At 35.8% G+C, this 24,402-nt stretch overlaps 1 protein-coding gene across 4 annotated transcripts in view; it reads left to right on the top strand.

The window, feature by feature from the left end:
• Positions 1–24,402, top strand: part of TFEC (transcription factor EC) — a 135,506-nt gene that overhangs the window by 67,931 nt on the left and 43,173 nt on the right. For all 4 annotated transcript variants that reach the window (XM_078440264.2, XM_060632948.3, XM_060632945.3 and 1 more), the window contains exon 2: positions 20,550–20,798. In XM_078440264.2, the coding sequence (XP_078296390.1) occupies positions 20,550–20,798 (249 nt within the window). The remainder of the gene's footprint in view (positions 1–20,549; positions 20,799–24,402) is intronic.

The raw sequence follows: 24,402 nt of genomic DNA, 5'->3' as shown, positions 1-24,402 counted from the left end.
GTGGGAACTCTAAGATTGGAAATCTAGGTCAGAGCCCAAAGGGAGGACCTCTCTCCTTCTCCCTATGAGATCCTTGATCTCACATTTCTGACAGATTTTCAGAGCATGAAATGGGCTACTATATCATATATCTGGCTTTCTCCTCCCCCCTGCTTCGATATCCTCTCCTAAATACAGCCTCAGAGGAGGCCTAGGACAGAGCTCTCAGAGCAAAATGAAGTAGAGAACAAAGCAACTCTTTGTGTAATTCAGGAGGTAACTTTTAATTTGCCTTTCTTCATAGGTCATGTCGATGTACTGCCAATTTATTCACATTTCTATTTGTTTCAAAATGAAATACTGGTTGTACTAGTAGTATCTAAATTCACCTATATTCAGTCTTACTGAGCATGTCCAATGAAATACATGACAAAACTTTTGACCAGTTGCTTAAAATGTATTTCTCTAAATACGAAACACATGAATAGCAACAAAATAGCAAGCAAAGATATTCTAGAATATGCTAGAAGGAAAGAATTTATAAAATAAATGCATAAGCCAAACTCATATTCTACTTGGGGATAAAAAGGAGACTGACTGTTAACTACTTCTGCTTGAGTAGCAGTCATCTTGGAAGAGTTTGAATGAATATCAAATGCAGCTCTGTTGCATGAAGTCTTCTCTTCTCCAGTTGATAATAGCTAACATTGATTGGGCTCTCATCAGGTGCTAAAAACTTTGCATGTATCACCTCATTTGAGGCTGACAATACCCTTGAGGCTCTTATCTCCATTGTTCACTAGAGAAAAGTGAGATTTTTGAAAGATAGGTAAATTTCCCAAGGTAATCAGTGAGTAAGTGATGGGGCAAGGAGTTGGTTCTAGGTCTGGATGGTGCTTAGACCTAGGTGAATTATACAATCTTTTTTTTTTTTTTTTGGTCACTTTCAAATTTAAATTGTATCTTTGTTGTTCTAGTTCATTCATTTTGAACAAGATCCCATCTTTATTTTAGAGAAGGGGAAACAGTTCAAGGGAGAAAGGTTGGGGAAATCAGAAACCACAGCTATACTAAAAATGGTTTCCAGGCTTACACATGGATAACGAGGTCTTTGACTGTATTCGATTTGCAAAAATAGCAGTTGCAGAGGTAACAAGGGACCAGAATAGATGGCTCTATTTCAAAAAAGAAAGGGGCAAAGTGAAAAGACTCATTAATGTTGAAGCAGTAGATGGATAACCAGTGACAAATATCAAGTAGATTTTCTTCAGTTTGGTCAGAGAAAGGTCATTGATTATTTTTGGTTAAACTGGTTCACAGAGGCCAGGTCTCTACTAAAAAAGGGAATTAATTGCTTCCATTTCCCACTAATTGCCTCAACATTTCCCTTTGCTTTGTCATTGGAGATTTGGTCAGAGAGGCAAAAAGTCAAAAGTCAGAGTGTGATGGAATCTACATAAAAAGGGAATCTGAGGAGACCAAATTATGGCATTTGGTGTAATAATTATAATGATATTTAGCATTTTTCCCTGGGAGTGCTGTGGATTTTTAGAGACCTTTTCAATCTTTAATCAGACCATAGGGCACATTTAAGAGAGTTCACTGTTTTTATTTCCATCTAGAGGATAAGGCATCACAGAGAGATGAACTGACCTCGGGCAAGTCTCCTGAGATGTTAATCCTATATGTTGGATTGCACCCTCCAATGTTGAGTTTTAGCTAGAAGCCTGGGCTCTTCCCAGAAGTATCATTCATTCATGCTCCTTCAGAGTCCTTAGGCTTTTTTTGCATGTTATAATCTGAGATTACTACCTCTATCAATGACAGAAAAATCACCCAAGGAAACCAGTATGAAATGGTCTTGATGTCACAACAGCTGCTTAGTTTTCAGTCAGTGCGTGCCATCTTCAATTAACAAGACCTTCTACTTTTGTTTTTGTTGACTGAACCGTCTTTGAAATCCTGTCTAGTTCTAAGTCCTTTAGAATATATGAATTTTGTGTTCCAGGCATTTTTTAATTGTTTTGAAACCCAAAGTGGCAATAAAGGAAGTTGAAAGAACATGAGCTCTGAATATGATAGGTCAGTGTTTACTTGTAATACCTTCAGAAGCCCTATAGACAAATGTTTCTCTTTAGGAAGTCCCAAATCTTCAATATCAACTACTCTTCTTTGCTAGAAGAATGTTATTCTTTATTAGATATTTATTACATTATAGGCTCTTAGAAACATGGCGTATTAGAATGAGTGTAGGTTTTAAAGATGGTTAGGTTTTAAAACCAGCTCTGTTAAAACCAGTTGCTTGATGCCAGACAGATCATGTGATTTGACTGAAACTCAATTTTATGTGTAAACCTAATATACCTCATTGGGTTTCAAGATTATTAAATGAGAAAGTGACTAAGCTGGCGTTAAGCATAGAATGAGGACCTAGAAACTTCAGCCTATGCTTATTAGTGTTGTTATTAGAAATTATAAAGATATCAAATGATAAAACTATTATTTTGGGCAAGACTCAAAACAAACATAAGGGGCAAATATAAAAGAAGTCTAGTACTCTATAGAAATACTTTATTTGAGCAAGATGTTCTCACAGTTATGGTGAGCTTGAGCTGGACCATCTTCCTCTGGTGGGATGCCTGTCCATGGCAAGTCTTCCTTACTTTATCCTATTGAAAGTGCTTTGCTACCATTGTTATTTGGTAATCAGGACAATCCTGAGAATTGAGTAGTAGTATTGTGCCCATTGTATAGATAAGGTTATTTTACATACTGGGAAAAAAACTAACTCGCCAGAAGGTGCACAGCTTGTCAGTGAAGAGCCTAGGTTTGAAGCCAGGTGGGCTGATTCCAAAACCTGCAATCCCAACTGCTGCTCTAACAGTGTTTTTGAAATATCAGCCTGCAATTTAAAGTTGTCATTTGTGCAAGCTGAGAAATTAAATTGCCGTAACCCCCATTTTTAAATTAATTAAGGGGACTCTTATCATTTTTAATGTTTATGTATTTACTTTGAGGGAGAGAGAGTGTAAGCAGAGGAGGGGAAGAGAGTGAGGGAGAGAGAGAATCCCAAGCAGGCTCCTCACTGTCAGCACAGACCCCAATATAGGGCTCCATCTCATGAACCACAAGATCATGTCCTGAGCTGAAATCAAGAGTTGGGGGTTTAACTGACTGAGCCATTCAGGCGCCCCTAATTAAGGGGGTTCTTAAAGCTTATCCTTCTTCTGACAAAAATGGCTGTTCACACTAAAATGGAAAACCATTGTCAAGAGTGACATCTATGTCACTAACCCTACACTGGGTTCTTTTTAAGGGTTTTCATTTAATCTCAAAAAGTGTAACTAGCCTAATCCCTTGTCAGGACACGTGTCAGTCCTCTAACCAAACAATATTAGGAGCTGGGAATATGGGTCCTTATAGCTTCCATAATGCTTGTCTGTTGTCTGGCTCTCCCCCTGTCCCCTACTATAGATATCAGATACCCCTACCCTGATATCTATCTACTGTAGCTATCAGGCAGGCCCAACGAGGCTTTTCTCCCTGGTACTGAAGCAGAGGACCAACTCTGAAGAGAGCCCTAATTGTCAAACTAGCTAGTCACATTTTTGACTTGTTTCTATTAAACAGTGTAACTTAATAAAACTCCTTTAAAATATATAAACAAGGCACACCTACTAACACAGGAAGAGCTAAGACTGTGTATACATGGGAAATCTGGTTTGACTGTTTTGATTAACGTGACTGCTCAAGTCAGTCAGAAAGTCATCACCAGTTAAGCAAACCATTTTGACAGATTTTTGGCCCACTGTGACTGCTTATTTGACTGGCTTGCCTGTCAGGTTGAAGTGGTCAGATTGACTGGAGACAGTCTAACTGGGAAATTTAACTTTGGAGGACGTGGGTGTCTGTATACCAGAATCTACTTTAAATAACTTTATTTGAAATATGTACCTATTTTCCTGGGACCAGTGAGAGAAGTTTGAAAGTGACACATTGCAGCATTTGACTTTCTAGAGTGAGATGTCTTGTCGCTTACTAGAGCTGGCAATGTATTTATAGGCTACAAAACAATCCCATTTTTCCCTATGCACATATAGAGTTCAATAAGTTTGAAATTCTACCCTAACTTGGCCAAGTCTTAATAAGACATTGTACTCTTACTCTTCTGAAGGGTTAGTGATAGATATGTGACAGCAAATGACTTCTCAGATATCAGGATACCAATTCAGTCATTAGTGACTTGTGGTAAGACCACATTGACCTTGCCACTGATGGTAGTTGTTCTAAGAAGAATTATAAGAGAAAGAAAAAAATCAAAATAAAACACCAAACAAAACCCTTGATGAGATGCAAGAGAATCTGGTTGACATTATTATTTGAGCTGCTTTTTGAAAGCAAGCCCCTTTATACATCTATGCTTGTGTTACTTTTAGAAATTTACTTTGAAATGAGCTCCCAGGTTTGGGCAAGACAATACCGTAAGGATGGAAAGAATAATTTATTCTCACATGATAATGTTGGATTTTTTTTCAATATATGAAGTTTATTGTCAAATTGGCTTCCATACAACACCCAGTGCTCATCCCAAAAGGTGCCCTTCTTAATACCCATCACCAACCCTCCCCTCCCTCCCACCCCCCATCAACCCTCAGTTTGTTCTCAGTTTTTTTTTATATATGAAATTTATTGTCAAATTGGTTTCCATACAACACCCAGTGCTCATCCCAAAAGGTGCCCTCCTCAATACCCATCACCCACCCTCCCCTCCCTCCCACCCCCCATCAACCCTCTGTTCTCAGTTTTTAACAGTCTCTTATGTTTTGGCTCTCTCCCACTCTAACCTCTTTTTTTTTTTTCCTTCCCTTCCCCAATGGGTTTCTGTTAAGTCTCTCAGGATCCACATAAGAGTGAAACCATATGGTATCTGTCTTTCTCTGTATGGCTTATTTCACTTAGCATCACACTCTCCAGTTCCATCCACGTTGCTACAAAGGGCCATATTTCATTCTTTCTAATTGCCACGTAGTACTCCACTGTGTATATAAACCACAATTTCTTTATCCATTCATCAGTTGATGGACATTTAGGCTCTTTCCATAATTTGGCTATTGTTGAGAGTGCTGATATAAACATTGGGGTACAAGTGCCCCTATGCATCAGTTCTCCTGTATCCCTTGGGTAAATTCCTAGCAGTGCTATTGCTGGGTCATAGGGTAGGTCTATTTTTAATTTTTTGAGGAACCTCCACACTGTTTTCCAGAGTGGCTGCACCAATTTGCATTCCCACCAACAGTGCAAGAGGGTTCCCGTTTCTCCACATCCTTGCCAGCATCTATAGTCTCCTGATTTGTTCATTTTGGCCACTCTGACTGGCATGAGGTGATATCTGAGTATTGTTTTGATTTGTATTTATTTCCCTGATGAGGAGCGACGTTGAGCATCTTTTCATGTGCCTGTTGGCTATCTGGATGTCTTCTTTAGAGAAGTGTCTATTCATGTTTTCTGCCCATTTCTTCACTGGATTATTTGTTTTTCAGGTGTGGAGTTTGGTGAGCTCTTTATAGATTTTGGATACTAGCCCTTTGTCCGATATGTCATTTGCAAATATCTTTTCCCATTCCTTTGGTTGCCTTTTAGTTTTGTTGGTTGTTTCCTTTGCTGTGCAGAAGCTTTTTATCTTCATAAGGTCCCAGTAGTTCATTTTTGCTTTTAATTCCCTTGCCTTTGGGGATGTGTCAAGTAAGAAATTGCTACGGCTGAGGTCAGAGAGGTCTTTTCCTGCTTTCTCCTCTAGGGTTTTGATGGTTTCCTGTCTCACATTCAGGTCCTTTATCCATTTTGAGTTTATTCTTGTGAATGGTGTGAGAAAGTGGTCTAGTTTCAACCTTCTGCATGTTGCTGTCCAGTTCTCCCAGCACCATTTGTTAGAGACTGTCTTTTTTCCATTGGATATTCTTTCCTGCTTTGTCAAAGATTAGTTGGCCATAATTTTGTGGGTCTAGTTCTGGGGTTTCTATTCTATTCCATTGGTCTATGTGTCTGTTTTTGTGCCAATACCATAATGTTGGATTTTATGGGGAGAATGCATTGAGGTTATTGTCTGCTGTAAGCATATTTTTTTATGATCTGTTTTATGTTGGTCGAGTATCCTAATGTGTTTGACACTGAGAATTTGAAATATCCTGTTATTGTTTGAAAGACTTATTTACATGCTGCTCTTTAACCCTCCTAAAATTCTAACTTTTCCCATGGAAATGGAAATGTTTAGTAAATGTTCAGAACTTTGTTGCTACCTTATGTACTTCTATTAAATATATCCAATTATAAGATTAGATAGAAGTTAGAGCTACAATATTAGTAATGACATTAAAGTTATGGCACTTTTCTTAAAATAGCTTGCTTAATAGTCATATTTTCCCTTGTATGTCACCTGATGTATCATTCTGTTTTTTTAAAATTTTGTGATTAATATAGGGAAAGGAAACTACTTTAGTTTTGTTTTCAAAGTTAATACATTCTAGTCATTTTATGATTAACTGTTTTTAGCAATAAAGCCCTTTGATCTGAGTAAAAGAGAGAGCTAAATCAAATCTCAGAGTTGAAAGCATGCTATAGAGACACCATTGGAATATATATTTAAATTTGATATTTTCTCTATATTATAGAATCATTATTAATAATGTTTCAATGATCAGCTTGATGCTTCAGAGTTTTTACACATTTAGGATTATTTCCTTAAGCTATGTAAATGTATTGCACAAATTTACCTCCTTGGTAGCAACTCATGTGAGTATATGTTGTGTTGTTCCCTCCTCAGCACTAGGTATTAAGAATTAAGGCATATTTGTTAACTTGAAAGGCAAAAAGCTTTGCTGTAATAATTACTTCTTATGAGGAACAGAGACTCAGTAGTGATGCCAGTGAGGATTTGAACTTTTGTTTTGCCTCAAAGCTCCTAAACCTATCCTCTATTTTTACTTTGTCCTATGGAGAGAATTAGGCAGCTCACCTCAGTGGCTTGCTATGAAGATTACCTGAGACAAGGTAAACCAAGCTCTGTGCCTGACACAAAGCAATACTTACTATACTTACTAGAATTTATACCATTATTATGATAATTATTAGTATAATTTTTAACTTTGAAGAGAGTATAATGTAAGCAGATCTAGATTGATTTTTTTAACTGTGCTGCTTCTATAACTTGGTTGACTCCTCTGAGCATTAGTTCATCAGTAAAATGCATGAAATAAGAGATTAGAATCATAAGGGACGAAATATGAAATCATAAAAGGGTTCAGTAGGTAAGAAAGTTCTCTGTTGATAGTAAAATACTGTATAAATGTAGTATACTGTGTCCTATTCATTCTATTTATTATCGTCTTTGGATTCCATGGCAGTTGTCTGCTTACCTTATAATCTTGTGGCTGCGTACTTAAAAATTAAGTTTCAATGACAAGGAAGACTCCCATAAACTGTGACAATAAGTTATTAAATTATAATAAGTTATTAAATGGTAGAAACACTTAGAAACCAAATTAGCTATGCAATGTATCACTGTACTTTGTTTAGTCTCATGGAAACATCATATTTAAAGTGAACAAATGTCCACCATTTAGTCATTGTAAGATTTTCTCCAGGCAGTAAGGAGGAAAATTAAAACCATGTCTGATGTTGCAGTTTTGGAAATGATTTCTCACTGATAAGAGGAAGCATGGTTGATAGACAGTATACTTTACCAATAAATCCTTTATGGTAGAATTTTTGCCACCACCAAGCAAGTGACCTGTAGTAACGATCAGGGAGGGACATTTATGGGAGTGTCGGCTGGTTTCCTTCAGTTTAGGGGCAGTGAGCAACTGACAGGAAAAAATGAAAACATAAAAGTTGACAGGGGCAGATTCTGGAGTACCTTGTTTAGGGGATTTCAGAGGATGATCCAGTGTCCTAAGCTCGGGCCCCAGCCTTCCAGCTTTCTTGCATTCTTACTCTTTGTACTTTCTCTTTGGTGTAATTGAGTCTTTCAATCCATTGGTTACTCCATCTTCTCACCTTTAGGCCTTTGTTCCCTTCCCCATGCAGCTTTTACTCTACCTATTTCAGTCAGCTCACACTGTGAGAGTCACTTCTTGCCCATCATTCTGTTATCCCTGAGCATCCTTGACCAGCGCAGCCTCTCAGCTGCACCTTAATCCTTAATTTAATCACACTTTCAAAATCCCCTTGTAACGTAGGGTTACATATCATAGGTTCTGGGGATTAGGATATGGACATCTTTGGCGAGGGAAGCATTGTTTTATTTGCCATGGAATAATTGAAAATAATTGGTAAAAACTTAAAAAGACTAAAATAATATATTTTTTAATTATGTATTTTTTTCCTTTTAAATTTCAATGAAAAAGTTTTATTTTAGTTGGTTTGTCTGCTCAAATTACAATGGAAAGAGAATCCTAGATCTTCATCTCTGAAGTTACAGTAAATATTTTCCACATATTCCAAAGTTACAATACTAACTAGAATTCTAGAACACTCAAGATTTTTATTCAGAATAAGCCAAGCTGAAAATAATATTTTCTGCCTTCCTCACCTCCTCCCTCTCCATCTACCTGTTCTGTCTCATGAAAAGGAGTTAGAGGTTTTCAGGAAAGAAACATTTAAGTAACAGTAAAGATGATATAAGGAAACTAAATCTTCTCCTGGGAAAAAGGACTAAGACTCTTCAGAATTGTGTACATTTAATACACAGATCTAGAGACCAAAGCGTAACAAAGAATCTTTAAAAAAAAAAAAAAAGGAAACATTCATCTAAAGTTAATATTTTCTGATGATAGATATCAAATGCAGCATTGCTCCATACTGGATAGAGAACCCAGATCTTGCACCATGTGATGGTTACAAGACAGGCAAAGCAAAACACAAAAACAAAATCATGAGCGAGCCAAGTCAAAGTTAACTAATCATGGGGAAGCAACTCCAAAGATTTTTCCACCAGAGTGGAATCAGCTGATTGATACTTGTATACAGATATAGGACACAATTTGTTTTCTAATAGTGGAGGCTGGAGTTCATTTTTATTATCCTTGTGAACTGATAATTAATACCTTGTAGTTGAAAGAATATCCTACTTGCAATCAGAAGACAAGAAGCAGAGTTCACTTTTTTTTTTTTTTTTTTTTTTGCCTGTGTGATTGTGACCAAGTCCGATAACCTGTTTGAGCTTTAGTTTCTTCATCTATGGAATGAGGACAAAAGTCCCTACTTCAACCATTGGAATGTTTGATTCTATGTGTGACAGTGACTACTATTATTCGGCATTCTGGGGCGTTCAATTAGTCCATGAGGTTCTGTGATCAGTCTTCTCAATGAATTCATGTTTCATGGCTATGTACTTTCTATAACTCCAAAAAATTTAAGATGGGAGTGTGTTTCTTTGATTCTAAGGAAACATTGTTCTTCTGTGACAAGGAGAGGTGTATCTACACCTATGTACCGGAAGGCCTTTCCTACATGAAGGCATGATTACTTGAAAAATTTGATTAATGTAGATAAAGTAATAACAGATGCATTTAAAACACAAAGAGCCAGAGATCATCATATTTACTAGTTAAGTAAAACAAAGACAATGCAAATTTTACCTTTTTTCCCCAGAAATATGAATAATAACTGTAAAAATTAAGTGATAGAAATGTACGTATGAAACAAAGCCATTTTCTGCAGTTTGTCAATCAAAATGAATAATCTCATAGTCTCATTTTCAATTAGATTATTTTAATATTTAACTACCTAAAATGCCCCAATCATATTCTTTAGAAAGTGGTTAGACTGGAATACTGCAGTTCTAATGATGACATTTTATTATGATAAAAATGACTTCATTAATTGATGATCATATATCAACTCATAAAGTAGATAAAGGATATAAAAAGTTTTCAAACCCGAGATAGGATAAAACCACTTGAATTGTTTAGAATTTTTTTTCCAGGAATAAACCTTTATGATCTTTTTAATCTCACAAAATACGCAAATTTCTTTGTTATAAATTCAACTACCTTATGTGGCCTGTGACTTTCTTCTTCAAGGTCTGTATAAGTTGATGATATATTAATATTATCCCAAATCTAACCATTAGATATATTAAAGATGGAAAATATAATGCATTTGTAACAGAATGATGCAAGCAACGACAAGAATTAATAGGGAGATTTGGATTTTGGTCCCAGGTATTCTTATTTATGGTTTTGAATCTATTTTAGAACATGTAAAATTAAAAATAAATGCACTGATGACTTTCCAAGGTATTTGAAATAAGACCTTTTAAAGAAGTCAGTCTTGTTGCTCCTTTATTCTGTGAATCCTTGAAAGAACATTTACAACTTCATAATGAAAATGATTTAAGGTCACTATGCTGAGGATGAAAAAAATTACATTTAACTATTACATTAGAGCTTTGTTTTAAGTTGAAAGGAACTGTGAAGTATAAAATATCATCTAAGCCCAATTGTTGATTTCTGAAGCAAAATATCTTTTGCTTTATAAAAGTCCTCTTATTAAATATTAATGTTTAAGTTTAAATGCAGTCATATAAACTTTTTAAAAAAGAAATTTAAGACATTTTAATGAATCTAGCTTAAATAACTAACTGGTATATTTCTACATTTACAGAAGGCAAGTTAATTGTATGAGAAACTTCTGAAGCTTCCAAGAATAGCATCAACTCATTTAAACACAGCTATAGGCACTACATATAAATATGTCTAATAATATCAAAAATATAATGTTACACCTGAAAAATTCCTTCTTATTAAAGGAAAAACACATCTTTCATTCATTCAGTTTGTCTGTTGAATCAGAAAGCACATTTCTTCATCGCATTTCTTCCCCAAGAGATAGTATATGCTCAATTTGAATTTTGACTATTGATACATTATAATTTCAGAAAATAAAATAGAATTAAATATTGTGCTGAAGTTTTAAAAAATAATAGTGCAGGCCTATTTGAATTTTTAATTTATGATAAGATTAAATAAAATAATTTATGCAAAGCCTATAGCATGTCTTTTCTACAGGATGTTCAGTCAATAAACCAAAAGAGTACAAAATCTATTATCCAGAAAACTAGGGCTAGGTGTGTTTTAGAATTCTCAGTACTTCAGATATTGAAAGGTAATGTGGTACATTACTACTCATACCTTGACAACCCCAGAGAGGCCCAAGACTGCATCCCATATTCAAACACATTAATATATCTGCAGAAATTCCTATGAATATCTACTATAAGTGAGATAAAGAAAGATTATAAATAGCCTTACTTTATTTCAGATCGGATTTTGTCACCAAATGGGTTTGCACCAGACTTAAAAAAGCAAACAAAACAGCAACAACCACAAAACTACTTCTGGTTTTCAGAGCTTTTTGGATTTTAAAATTGCTATTAAAAGGTTGAGAACTGATAATGAGAGTTGTGATGCAATTGGATTAAGAAATAAGTCTGTATCTACATCAATGGGTTGAATGCATGACTTTGGAAATATAAAGAACTAATAATTATTTAATTTAGGAGGATTTACTCCCATATAACCCATATAAACTTTGAGCGAACATTTGGTAAAATATGTGAAAGAAATCAATAGGACCTAGGGGAAAAATACAAAATTTATTGCTCCACGTGTAATTAGAGCTTGGGAGTCCACCATGTTTTGTTCTAGGCCCTCTTCTAATTCTGTTCACCCTCCACAAATCATCTCATCAGTTACCATCTAAGTGTAAATGTCAAATTAGTTGTATCCATGGTCCATACTTGACTTCTGAGTTCCAGAACCATTTGTCTAGCTGTCTACTTCACATACCCTCTTGGATATCTTCCAAACTTCACAAACTCAATGTGTTCAAAACCAAACTTAGGATTCTCTGTCCCTCCCAAAACTCCAGTCTTCTCTGGGAAGGGCATCACTATTCATTCAGTTACTTAAGCCACAAACTCAGGGGTCATTTCTTAATCTATTTCGGAACATCTCTTAAATCCAGCTACTTGTTTCCATGTGACTACCTCACCCATGTCACCTGATCTTAGTTCAAACCACCCTTTTTTATTTCCTGCACTCTCCTTTTACCCCCTAGAGTTCATCTGGCTGAACTACTACTCTCCCCTTTGCTGTGATAAAGAGAATAAGACACATTTATATACCTGCAGGATTGCATGGACTGGTTGTGCTGGCCTCTTCTATCCCACACCTGTCAGCTCTCTGCTCCAGTTCTTTAATTCCTCCCAAGCATTTTTCTCTTGCTTCCTCTCATCAAGGTCTTTGCACATGCTGTTCCATCTCCCTGGAATTCTTTCTCGGAATTCTTTCTCTATACTCTTGCTCTAGTTACTTCCTTGTCATCTTCCAGATTCAGTCCTATCATCCCTTCCTCTAAGCCATCCCTAACTTCTGTCTAAATAATTTCTGTCCACAGGCTCATAGTCTTAGGTATCTCTCCTTCCTGTTACAGAGCTTGAGAATTTACAGTCATTTGTGCGATAGTTTGATTAACATCTGTCCCTTTTGCCTGTCCAAAAGCTGCATGAGGAGAGAGACCATGTTTCACTTTGCTCACCACTGTTACCTACATAAGTATCCAGGCACACACGTTCATTTGAATAACTTGCTTCCCTTTTGCCTGGGTCATTCTGCTTGCTTTTGTGATACCTTTTACTTTCACATAGTTTATCACATTTTGTTACAATTATGTGTTTAGTTATCTATCTCTCCTAATAAACTGTGAACTCTTTGAAGACTGGATTGTCTCTTTTGTTCATAATTATATCCCCAGAACTTATTATAGTTGAATAAAATCTGATCTGTAGTAGGCACTCAAAAATATTTGTAGAATCAGTAAATGCTAAACCTCTGAGTACAGATGTTCAAATATATTTTGAAGTATTATGGCTCAAGTTATCTCCATGTTTCATATTAACATATTTTAGTCATTGATGTTGTTGCCAGTTGACTTGAGTGTGTGCAGGTCCTTTTGTGTTGTTCTGAAGCCAACATGAGGTGGTTAGACTCTGGATGTGATTCTTCATTGATGTTTGTGGCTCAAAAACTCCAAATACACATGCTCTTAAAAACAGATCAGCACAAGTAAGCCACAATTATTGCTGATATTTGTTCTAATTCTTTTAAAGGTATAATATAGTAATTTTCCTGAGATGCTAGCATCAACAAAACAAATCAGTGCAAGTATAGATGGAGCTAGATTGAGTTATAAGGGAAGCTTAGACTTTATAGTGTAAATACAAGTGTACATGGAGTACAAGCATTTTTACTGATAGAACACTACTGAATTAAACAAACTCTGCTTAATAATATTAATGCCTCTTTAAAGTCTTCTAAGTGGAGGTCTCTCCTGAAAGACATACCATTGGAATTATCCAAATTCAGATGATTGTGACTGAAGGAATATGTTACAATCATATTTTACATTATTATCCATTAAATAGCTTTGGATTATATAATACTCAGCTGAAATATGCTGACAGTTATTCAGAAACCTAAGTAAAACTTTTGATGAACCGGGCCCTACTTTGTTCAATAGTTATATCTCAATCAGACAAGCTCGACTGTATAATTTTAGGTTTAGTCAAGATGAGATTTATGGATATATCATATCCAAAGACTGCTATGAAGAAAGTAAGATTTGAAGAAATGAGTTATTAATCTTTACTGTATAACATTAACAAATGTCATGTGGCATTTATGAGTAGGTACCTAGAGGTAGTAGATTCATAAGCCCCCCAAAATAGATTTCTTCTTATATACCTCTGATGCTAGGAACATAATGAATAGTTACCTATTACTCACTTGTGAAGTCCAAGCTTTTGCTTCATTTATTAAATTCAAGCTTAGTACAAAATTAACAAAATTAAATAAGGACTGTCATGTTGTAGTGAATGGTATTATCTGTGCTGCTTTTTCATAGGGGTGTGTGAGTGTGTACATGCATGCAAATGCGTGTGTTTGGTGGCAGTGTATATGTTTTTATTTACTATCACAGAGTACTATATTTACTCTAAATCTATTTCTTGCTGAATAGATTTCTGTTTCTCTCCTTTCAGATAGTCTAAACATGCTTATTAGGTAGGTGTCCATGTTTGCTTGATTGATTTGTTTGGCTAGTCAAATTAATGGTGATAAAAAGTCTTCTTATTGAGATAATTGCTCATGTGATGTTTGCCATCACTTTTTAGTTTTGAGTTTCAAAAAGCCAGTATCCAGAAGGTGTTTTATCTCCTCCCAGGTCCTGTGCCCTCAGTTTAGATAAGTGGTCTCCAGGTGGATAGTGACACGTGGGTCATAGACCTGCTTTCTAGAGAGGAATGACTTTCCCTTGGGACTGGCTTTAACAAAGAGCAAACTCTCATTAAATGTTAAACTCTCAGTAAATGTTGAAAGAATTAGCTGAGGGCTTTTATCATTATCTTATGGTTTCTCTATAAAAAGATAACATTTTAAAAAAACCTTACATATGTGAATGGATCATATTTATAAGTATTTATATGATGGATGGCAGTATTAAGGAGGTAAGATACAACTATGTATAGATGGAGAATCACAGGGTTGGTGGAGTCCTTCAAAGATTTTTTGGTGCAACTACCTACTTACTTCTAAAATTTCTTTGTACAATATACTCTCTCTGTTGTTATCCACTGATGGGATATGAAACCCATACAAGAACTAGGTCAAAAGACTACAGTGTAGAACACTGAAAAGTAAATTGGAGCAATGAACTCATGTATCTAGGAGCATAATTTGAAAACCACTGTGTGAAAGTAAGAATGACTCCACATGGGGGCATAGAGAGTCCTTCTAGCCAGCACTGCATGGCTGGCCCACATTACTCCACAGTCTTCTACCTACCAAGAGATCTTACACCCAAATGCAAATAAGGTCAATTAATAACATTTTGTTAACATTATTTAATTTCTAATGAAATCTTTGCTGATTTGTAAATTTGAACCCTCACAAGCTTGATCTAAATTCTGAGACTTAAAAAATTTTTTTATTAGATTATCAGTTACCCTAAATCATCTTTTGTTTCACCTACTATTGTCAGAGAATGATAGCTGACTTTTTTTTTTTTTTTTTTTATGACATTAGGCTGCTTTCTCGTGGACCTCCATCAATTCTCTCGGTAATAAGGATTCCTGCATCTATTCTAGTCTAAAAACAAATAGAAAAAGGAAAACAACAACAACAACAACACAGATACATACATCTTGCCTTTGTGAGGTGATTCTCCAATCATGTTTCCTAAAACCAGGAGTATGCATTTTTTGCTTCCTGACCAACTCCTTCCCTTTAGTTTATTGTATTTGCAGGAGTTTGTGTGATTCTGATTTTTTTAAAAAATTGTTTACCCATTAAGCACATTGCTCTAGTTCTCGCATTAGTGGTTCTAAACATTTGTGTAGCTCACTAATACGTTATTTCTAACTTCTTAAAAGATCATATCCCTTTATAAGAACATGGGAATCTAAACTGCATTTGAAATCTTAAAAAAATGGACTTTTAAGCTAGCCTTTTTAGTTTTTTAACTCCAAATAATGGAACTTCTTGTTAACACCATAATTTCTATCTAAAGGTTAGTTTGAGACAATTGATATCAGGATGATGATCCTATCAGGTGACCCTCTGGATCAGTGTATCTGAACATGGAGTCTGCAGTGTAAATTGCCCTGGAGGCTGGAAGTGCTATCTAAGTGTCCAGTCACATTTGTACAAGTTAATGTATTTTGGACGTTTCACTTGCACTGATGCATATTATGCTTTGGGCCTTTTTTCCGAAATAAACATAGTGGATGTGATGGTGCATCGCCTAGATGGTCAACTTCGCAACTGAGCCACTCTTCCCTGTGCCTGATCCTGCTTTCCTCACCCTACTGTGGCTCAGGTTCTGAAATCACCCACCACCCCCCGCCCCATGAAACCTCCCCTAGGCAAGTCTTAGGCTGTATTTCCTGGGTGACCCAAATTAAGAAAATATTTTTTTAAATATGGGGATATGAAGAATTTCATTGCATATTTTACAAAAACTGCTTATTGGAATTTTGTTCAATATTTTGTTAAAGTCATCCATGAAAATATGCAGCTTATAAATTCTCAGGTATTATTCACAAAAATATTTGTCTCTCCTCAGAACTGGTATGATCTAACTACTTAATAAGAAATATATATTAGGTTGACCCACATGGGGCAAACACTACAGATCAAAAATGCTCAAATGTCTGCAATATCACAGGTTCCACCTTATATAATATATATACATATATTAAACTTCCCATTTTCCCTTGGCTGCCAGGATGCTCATGGATACATTTTTGTACTCAATTGAAATATTAATCTTCAGCCTACACTTCCTGGTATAAGTATCTCTTACCACATTCACACTTTATATTTATTTATAACAGTTTGGAAAATACGGAGACTATAAGTACATACATTCTTTTAAATGGAATAAAATAGACTTCTGCGTATAGACAGAAGCTTGGATTTGACCATCGTTATGTTTAGTTTGCAATGGCAGCGTGTCAGAGTGATAGTGTTCAAGCATAGTACAGAGTTCTGGGGATATGATTTACTTACTGCTTTTGTAAGCAAAATTTCCTTACATTTGGATGGTCTCAATCTCTTTGAAAGTCCAATGAACTAAATCACAGTCTACAGCTGCTCCAGCTTTCTAGGTATAGACTTTGATATTCTGGTCATGGTTTACCAGCTCTTTTAGTGGATTCCCAAAGCTCTCCATGGTACTATGAAAGTTATTCAAACACTGTACTTTAATGACTCATTCATTCATTCATTGAACACATGCAAACACAATTTTAATCACCTGCTGTGTGCCATTCTCTGGGTTATGTACAGGATGAATGGCAGTAAAGCAGCCAGCAAGGTAAACACTGTCCTTGCCCTTAGATATCTCATATTTTTCTTCTCTTTCTCCTCATCTTTCTTTTTCACTATTTTTTTAATGTTTATTTAGTTTTAAGAGAGAGTGAGAGAGAGGGACAGAATGTGAGCAGGGGAGGGACAGAGAGAGAGGGAGACACAGAATCTGAAGCAGGTTCCGGGCTCTGAGCTGTCAGCACAGAGCCTGATGTGGGGCTTGAACCCACTGACCATGAGATCATGACCTGAGTTGAAGTCGGACACTTAACTGACAGAGCCACCCAGGAGCCCCTCTCCTCCTATCTTTCTAAACTTGGACTAGACCACAACTCTATGAAGGCAGACACTGTGGTTAGTTCCCTTCTACCTTCAGTGTACCACTCAGTGCATATGCATTTGGCGCTCAAAAAAATATTCTTAAATAAGTGGATAAGTGAAGAATGGCAACCTATCATTTCATCTACTTTATCTCACAAAATACTGGGGCCTTCAGTAAAGAGATCCAGTAGCTGTGTGGCTGTGACTTCAGGCCAGGCAATTTAAAAATATTTTAAAATAGGTTGCATGTGGTGTAGTTGCTGCTTTACACTTACCTGTCTCATTGTTCTGGTATCAGTTCATTATTGAAGGAGATGGAGATTTTCTGGGCAGTAGTTTTTTCACATCCCATTATTATCTTTCCCTGCTCCACTAAGCTTTAATCCCTTATGCTTACCCTATGGATGTTCTATAACTGTTCTATGACTGTCCCAGACAGTCTTCCCTTTTGCCTACTAACCCATTGTAATTCTCTGTAAAAAACAAAAAAACAAAGAAACAAAAAAAAAAAAACCCACAATAATTTAGGCATAATTAGGGTTGATCCCATTTTATATTTTATTCTGTATCTGTATAGAATGGTCTAAAGAGGAGATGGTAGTCTTGCTTTGAGAAAGGAAACATACTCATGTGAGTTCTTTTCGACAACTAACATTTGTGACCATCTCCCAATTTTTTGTCTTCTTTCTTGTTTTCTTTGATCTTTTGTATTTGAGATTTCCTTCCCTTTGCCGCATGTACAGGGCCATTTCCTTCCAATACCTGATTTATAACCACTTTCTCTTATAATTCATTTTAAAAAGCCACTGCTTTTTGTGGCATTTTTAATTCATTGTACGCAACCCTAAGCTTTGGCTTTGCACTTTAGTCACTTCAATTATTTATTCAAGGGCCAAGATTGCATAGTGTTTAAGAAGGCAGTTTCTGTATTCCAGCTCCATCCCTTACTAGCAGAGTGAGAGGAGGCATGTTATTACATCTCTCTGTCCCAGTGGCTTCATCTACCTAGTGCAGTGAGGATACTAATGATACTTCCCTCCTAAGGCTGTAACAAAGATTAAATGAAATAATGAATGTAAATAGCTTAGCACAGTGCCTGATACCTGTTGCATATTATTATTATTATTATTATTACTGTAATTGTACATTAATACTACCCACCTAGATCATAAGCTTGTAGAGCCCTGGGATCACATTTACGACTTCTCTTGTACTCTTGATGTAACACCAAATGCAATAAGTACTCTAATGAAGGCTCTTAGAGTCAATGGATGCAAAGTGAAAAATGAATTAGTTAATGAGCGTTGTAAATTCTGATTCAACATACTTTTCTCAGAACGGGAGGTATTTTTCATTTGTAGGTATACAATGTTCTTTAGTCTTCTGTCACATTGTATGATTTGTAAATCTGAAGATGCTATTTATAATGTATATTTTGTGCGTATATGCAGATTAAGAAGGATTAACTAAAACTGTAAAATAATCTAAATAGCTACCCTAAAAAAATTACCACTGGCATTTTAATGAAATGTTATTTTACAACTTTAAAGCTCATAGCAGTATAATTAGTAATATGTGTAATCTTTATTACCAATCTTAATCTTTTTTATATGACTGAAAAATTATTTTATGGAGGTACAATTAAAATAATGCTAAAAATGTCAGCATAACAGAATTAAACTAAAGTAACTACTACAATATTGTACCCCAAACCAGCTAATTTAAATGCAAAATACTTTGTAAAGGCTATTTATCTGAGTTAATGCATGTTAAGGGATTTAAGGAGTAGTTTGTGTCGCTGAAATAAAAGGAAAAATAAGCACTGTATCGCAGTCTTTACTATTGTTTAACATGAGGGAAATATTAAATAGGTTTATATATAGGCCACTTGAGGAAAATGTATTAGAAGCCACATCACAGCATAGTAAATATAAAGAGGACAGGCAGGCAATACTACTTTCAGAGTCTTTTACAGGAAAAGCTTGAAATGCTTACAACTGCCCTTATGCAATTAATGTTAAATCGTTAACTGCGATAACTAACAGAATTTTAAGGCTGTGTTTTGAAAAGGGCTTTCAAAATACTGGATAGTTGTTTAGTTGGCACATGACACTGGTTAGATTTTTCTCTGAACGATTCCTTCAATTCATAGTACTCTACATGATTATTATTAAGTGAGAATATGGAAAGGTTTAAAAATAAGATGTTATTTGTTAATTAATTAATTAATTAATTTATGGAACTCTATACTGGGGCTTGAACTCATGACCCTAAGATCAAGATCGAATCAGATGCCCCTAAAAATAAGATTTTTAAAAATAAAAATAAGTCTAGCACAGAAACTTTAAAAAATATAGAAAGGTAAAAAAAAAATCACCTACATATTCGCCACCCATAAAGAATCACATTTCATATTTAGTATATATATTTCTAGTTCTTCTCCATCTTGGATAATTTTTTTAAATATTTAATAATGAGACACCTGAGGGGCACCTGGGTGGCTCAGTTGGTTAAACCTCCGACTTTGGCTCAGGTCATGATCTCACAGCTTGTGAGTTCAAGCCCTGCCTAGGGCTCTGTGGACACAGCTCAGAGCCTGGAGCCTGCTTCAGATTCTGTTTCTCCCTCTCGCTGCCCTTCCCCCGCTCACATTCTGTCTCTCTCTGTCTCTCAAGAATAAATAATAAAATATTAAAAAAAAGTAATGAGGCGCCTGGGTGGCTCATTAAAGGTCTTGGCTCAGGTCATGATCTCACGGCTTGTGAGTTCGACCCCGCATCGACAGTGCAGAGCCTGCTTGGGATTTTCTCTCTCTCCCTCTCTCTCTCTGCCCCTCCCCCATTGCTCTCTCTTTCTCAAAATAAATAAACAAACATAAATATATATATATTTAATAAAAAATAGTTGTGATTATGTCCCATAGAATATTTTTTGTAATATAAAAAATCCAGGAAATACATATTATATGAAAATTACTAATAATAGTGAATCAGCTATATTTTCCTTGTATTATTTTAGGCTTTCTTTTCTGGAACCTCAAGAAGTATTGGGGCTTATGTGTTTATTCCAAATTTTGGTTCGGCTGCATATTATTTTGAGGGCTATTCTTTAAAAAATGAATTAGCACTAAAAATATTTTAGTAAGTTTAAATTACTTCTTAAAAACTATCACCTACTAGTATCTTGTATAAATTATGACAGAAGCACGAATCATAAATTTGAGAGAAGCAGATATTGTGGTGTGTCTGTCATAATTCAGTTGTTGAAGGTGGAACTCGAATTCACCGAACGTTACTACACATTTGTTCTGTTTCTATTTTGTAGGTCTCAGCACACCTGGAAAGTCCTGCGAAGTCCCAGCTACAGAAAGTGCAGAGACAAGTAAAACCCTTCATGACCCTTGACTACCAAATCGTCAACCAGACTCTTAAACGGTCACAGCCTCCAACGCCAAGCAGTGCGCTTCTGCTACAGCATGGGCACCCTTCTCCCGAGAGTGACACTGGCCTTACTGGAAATCCACTCACCAAGTTACTAACTCTTGGGAAAGAAGATGACAATGTGGAATGGCATGTATGTCTAACAGCTACTTATGAAAACCTATAATCAGGTTTTGAGGAAAAATGTAAAGAAATTGAAGTCTACATTTTTATAGTAAACATTCCAAATGCAAATGCATTTAACACAAGGGATGTCTTCATGGATTCATATATAATAGTTAGTTATGCACATATTAATTACTATGCATAATAAAATATAAACTCATTTTTCAATACTCGTTTCAGTTATGTATCAGTGTGAGTCAAACTAAGCTCTAACAGTAATTTATATTAGAGAGATTTAGCTTTGTAAAGATTTCCTGGTATATTTAGTTAAAATATTCATCAATAGTTATATTATCTTAAATACCCATTAAAATAAAATAGGAAGAAGTTTTTTAAACAGCAGTCAATATGTGCTCCGAAATAAGACTAAAAAGCTTATTGCACTTAACATTTTATGGAATCGTATCTGGATTTCTTACTATTAATTATTTACTCATTTATAGTTTTCACAAATACATGTCTACCATTTACTAAATCACAGGAATTTAGAGGTGCCAGGGATACAAAATGAATAAAAACGTGTGATGTCATGGGGTTTATATTTATTGTGACCTGCTTATGAATGAATCTTCAAAAAGTACTGAAGAATGAATTGAACTGACAAACCACTAGACCTGGGGAAAAGGACTTCCTTTAATATCTCAGTGCAGAAAACTACATTCATAGCTGAACTTTCTATTCCTTTCTTTTTCTTTTTTTCCATTTGATTTGTTAGATGGAGCCATGATCCTATGATCTCCTACATTTAATCTCCCAATCTACATTCCTGATGATGATTACTGATTTCAGGTTGCTGCTTTTTAGCTATTAAGTCTGTAGCCTCCAGTCACCAGAGTAATGCTCACTATCCCATTATGAGAATTCCAAGTGACAGAGGAAGATTTCATTTTTTTCCAATTTTACTTTAATCTGGAAAAGGGAAAATAATAAGGATCTGGTAGACTGTTTAATAAATATAAAGCAACCATAAAACAGGAGTCTTTGAAATCCAAAACTGAGCATAAATCTTTACATGTATATTTACTTAAACTTTTCAGTAGTGGATATCTAAGGAATTTTGTTTAAAAAAATGAATGTAGAGGTAGGTTTTCTATTCACTCTAAGAAGATCATAAAAATATATGTAGGATGAAAATCATCTGTATAGTAAATATTAGAACTCAACCAATACAATTTATCTTACAACCCCCTTCTTCCAAAGTTCATTTCATGGTGCAGAAGATTGATTTCTAAGGAAAAAAAATCCCAAAGGATATGCATATGCCAGTCCTAGGCAAAACCCATAAAATTATCTTATCATGTATCTTATGAAATATGTTTTCTAAAAAATAAGAAAGGATAAGTAACATATATCAGTGTTCTCAGTTTTTCTTAGTAAATGTTTTTATTCTCTAGACACACAGGTTACTTTTTCTTTTATAATTTTTCACATTTTAAAGGAAATTTATTTGATCGTAGTGGTCTTTTCGATGGTGTCAAAGTTGCATGTCTGAGAATGGTTGAAAGCCTCAAGAGGTGTGGAGTTCTAGGGGCGATGTGCATATTGGCTACAGAAGATTTTTTCCTATTTTTTTTTAAACCGTTGTCTTTTCAACTAGGTATATAAAGGTTCTTCTATCATTAATATCTATTTAATCATAATGTTATCCAGTGTGTTATAGTTTTAATCAGTGTGTGTTCTCTTTGATTCGGCTTATCAAGTGCGCATTTTCACATCTGGCCACCATTCACGGTCTTGTTATCTTTCATAGCTAAGATGTATCCTATGTTGTTGCAATTTCCTAATATTCTTTGATTCGTGCTAGGTGTCCATGTCACAAAGCAGCAAGTGTGCAGTCTTTAGAGTCAGACCGTATGGGGTTAGAGCTACCACTTACTAGCCACGTGGTCTCAATCCTTAACCTTCCCAGCATTTCTACGACTTGAAGAGTTGTTTTGATGCTTGCATTTTTAAAGTTCCAAACACAAAGGCAGAGTGGGGGCTCGGGAGAGAGTGGCTGTTGCCATCCTTTGGTGTTTCTTTCTCCTAAGCTTGTCTTCCTATGACATCAGAGAGCAGTTCATTAATTCAGAGAAGACCTCAGAAAATATAGCTACCACAGAAAAAGTCTGTGTAGAGCATCCTTAGATTCAGGATTTGGGGGTTGGTATTAGGAGTAACTTGATGATGATGAATGGTTTCTGAGACAATGAAATAGAAAATCAAAAGAAGCTTTTTTTTTCTTTTTATCCTGGGCCTTTCCAGGATAAAATCCAAATTTGTACTCATGGCACACAGGACCCTTCCACACTTAACCTTTGCCTCCTGATCCAGATTTATCATTCGGCGGCCCCATGCCACTCTGTGCTTCAGTCATATGGGTTCACTAGTGATTCTCACTAGTGGCCCAGGTTCTCTCCTCTCCTGTCCTTTCTTTACCAACTACTCATTCAGTCTCCAGCATTTGGCTAGATAATTGTAACTCTTCAAAATTCATTTCAGGTTTCTTCTCTAAGGTGCTTTTACTGGTGGTTCTCTGTGTAGAAGAATGCTTATTCTCTGCCTTTTCATGGCAATACCTATATCATATAGACAAAAATTGCACTAATCATAGCATTCTCACAGCACATGCTACATTTTAATTATTCATTGTCTTGTTTTCTTATCTGTTGTATCTCGTAGGAAGTATAAGTTGAAGAGGAGAGAAAAAAACATTAGCAAATAATTATGATATTATGTAGAAAGGACAATGGTATAAATAGGAGCATGAAAGTGCTGTTCTTATTCAGAAATGTCAGTAGTAAAACTTAGAGAAAGTGGCTAGTGGGGCATTTAGCTAGATGAGATAGCACCAGTGAAGAATAAAGATGGGGAACAGAAGAAAATGAGGTGAGCAGAAAAAGAGTAGGCAGATTGTGGCAAAAGGTGACATCAGAGATATAGGCAATGGACAAATCACGGAAAGGTTGGCACTCTATGCTCAGCATAGAGTGAAAGGTTTAAATGTGGGGTTTGGGGTGACATAATTGGATTTGACTTTAATATCATTGTCAGCTATGTAGGGGAGGGGTCCTAGAGGGAGAAGACCAGTTGGGAGGTTATTTCTATAATGCAGTGAGAGGGGATGAGACCCTCTATTAGAACATGTTAGAGTTGAGGTATCTGGGAGACCACCATGCGGAGATGCTAGTGACAGCTAGAGATCCCAGTTTTCCCCGAGGAGAGTAGTCTAGACTGGAGGAAAATAGTTGAGACTTGTCAGCATGTGGGGAGTACTTGAAAGCTCAAATGAGAAAGAAAGCTCATGAGAGCTGTGAAGAAAGGATGGGATTGAGCCATCAACAATATTTAAGGGGTGGTCAGAGAAGAGGGGCTGTAAAGGTAAAATAAAAAGATAGCGAGTGTAGTGTCCTCGAACCCAAAGAGTTAGTTTAAAGAAGGAAGGAATGATCTAAATGCTCTAGTAGCTGAGTCTAGTAAAACAAAAGCTGGTAAATATCTATTGAATTTGGCAGTCAAGCAGTCAAGAAAATGGCAACAAAAGGAATGTCAGTAGGATGGTGGGCAGAAATCATTCTACCACCTTGAATTCA

The sequence above is a fragment of the Panthera onca genome, chromosome A2, assembly GCF_046562875.1.
Source record: "Panthera onca isolate mPanOnc1 chromosome A2, mPanOnc1 haplotype 2, whole genome shotgun sequence".
Lineage (NCBI taxonomy): Eukaryota > Metazoa > Chordata > Mammalia > Carnivora > Felidae > Panthera > Panthera onca.
Note: the sequence above shows the minus strand (reverse complement) of the source record. Positions and strands in the feature narration are given on the sequence as shown.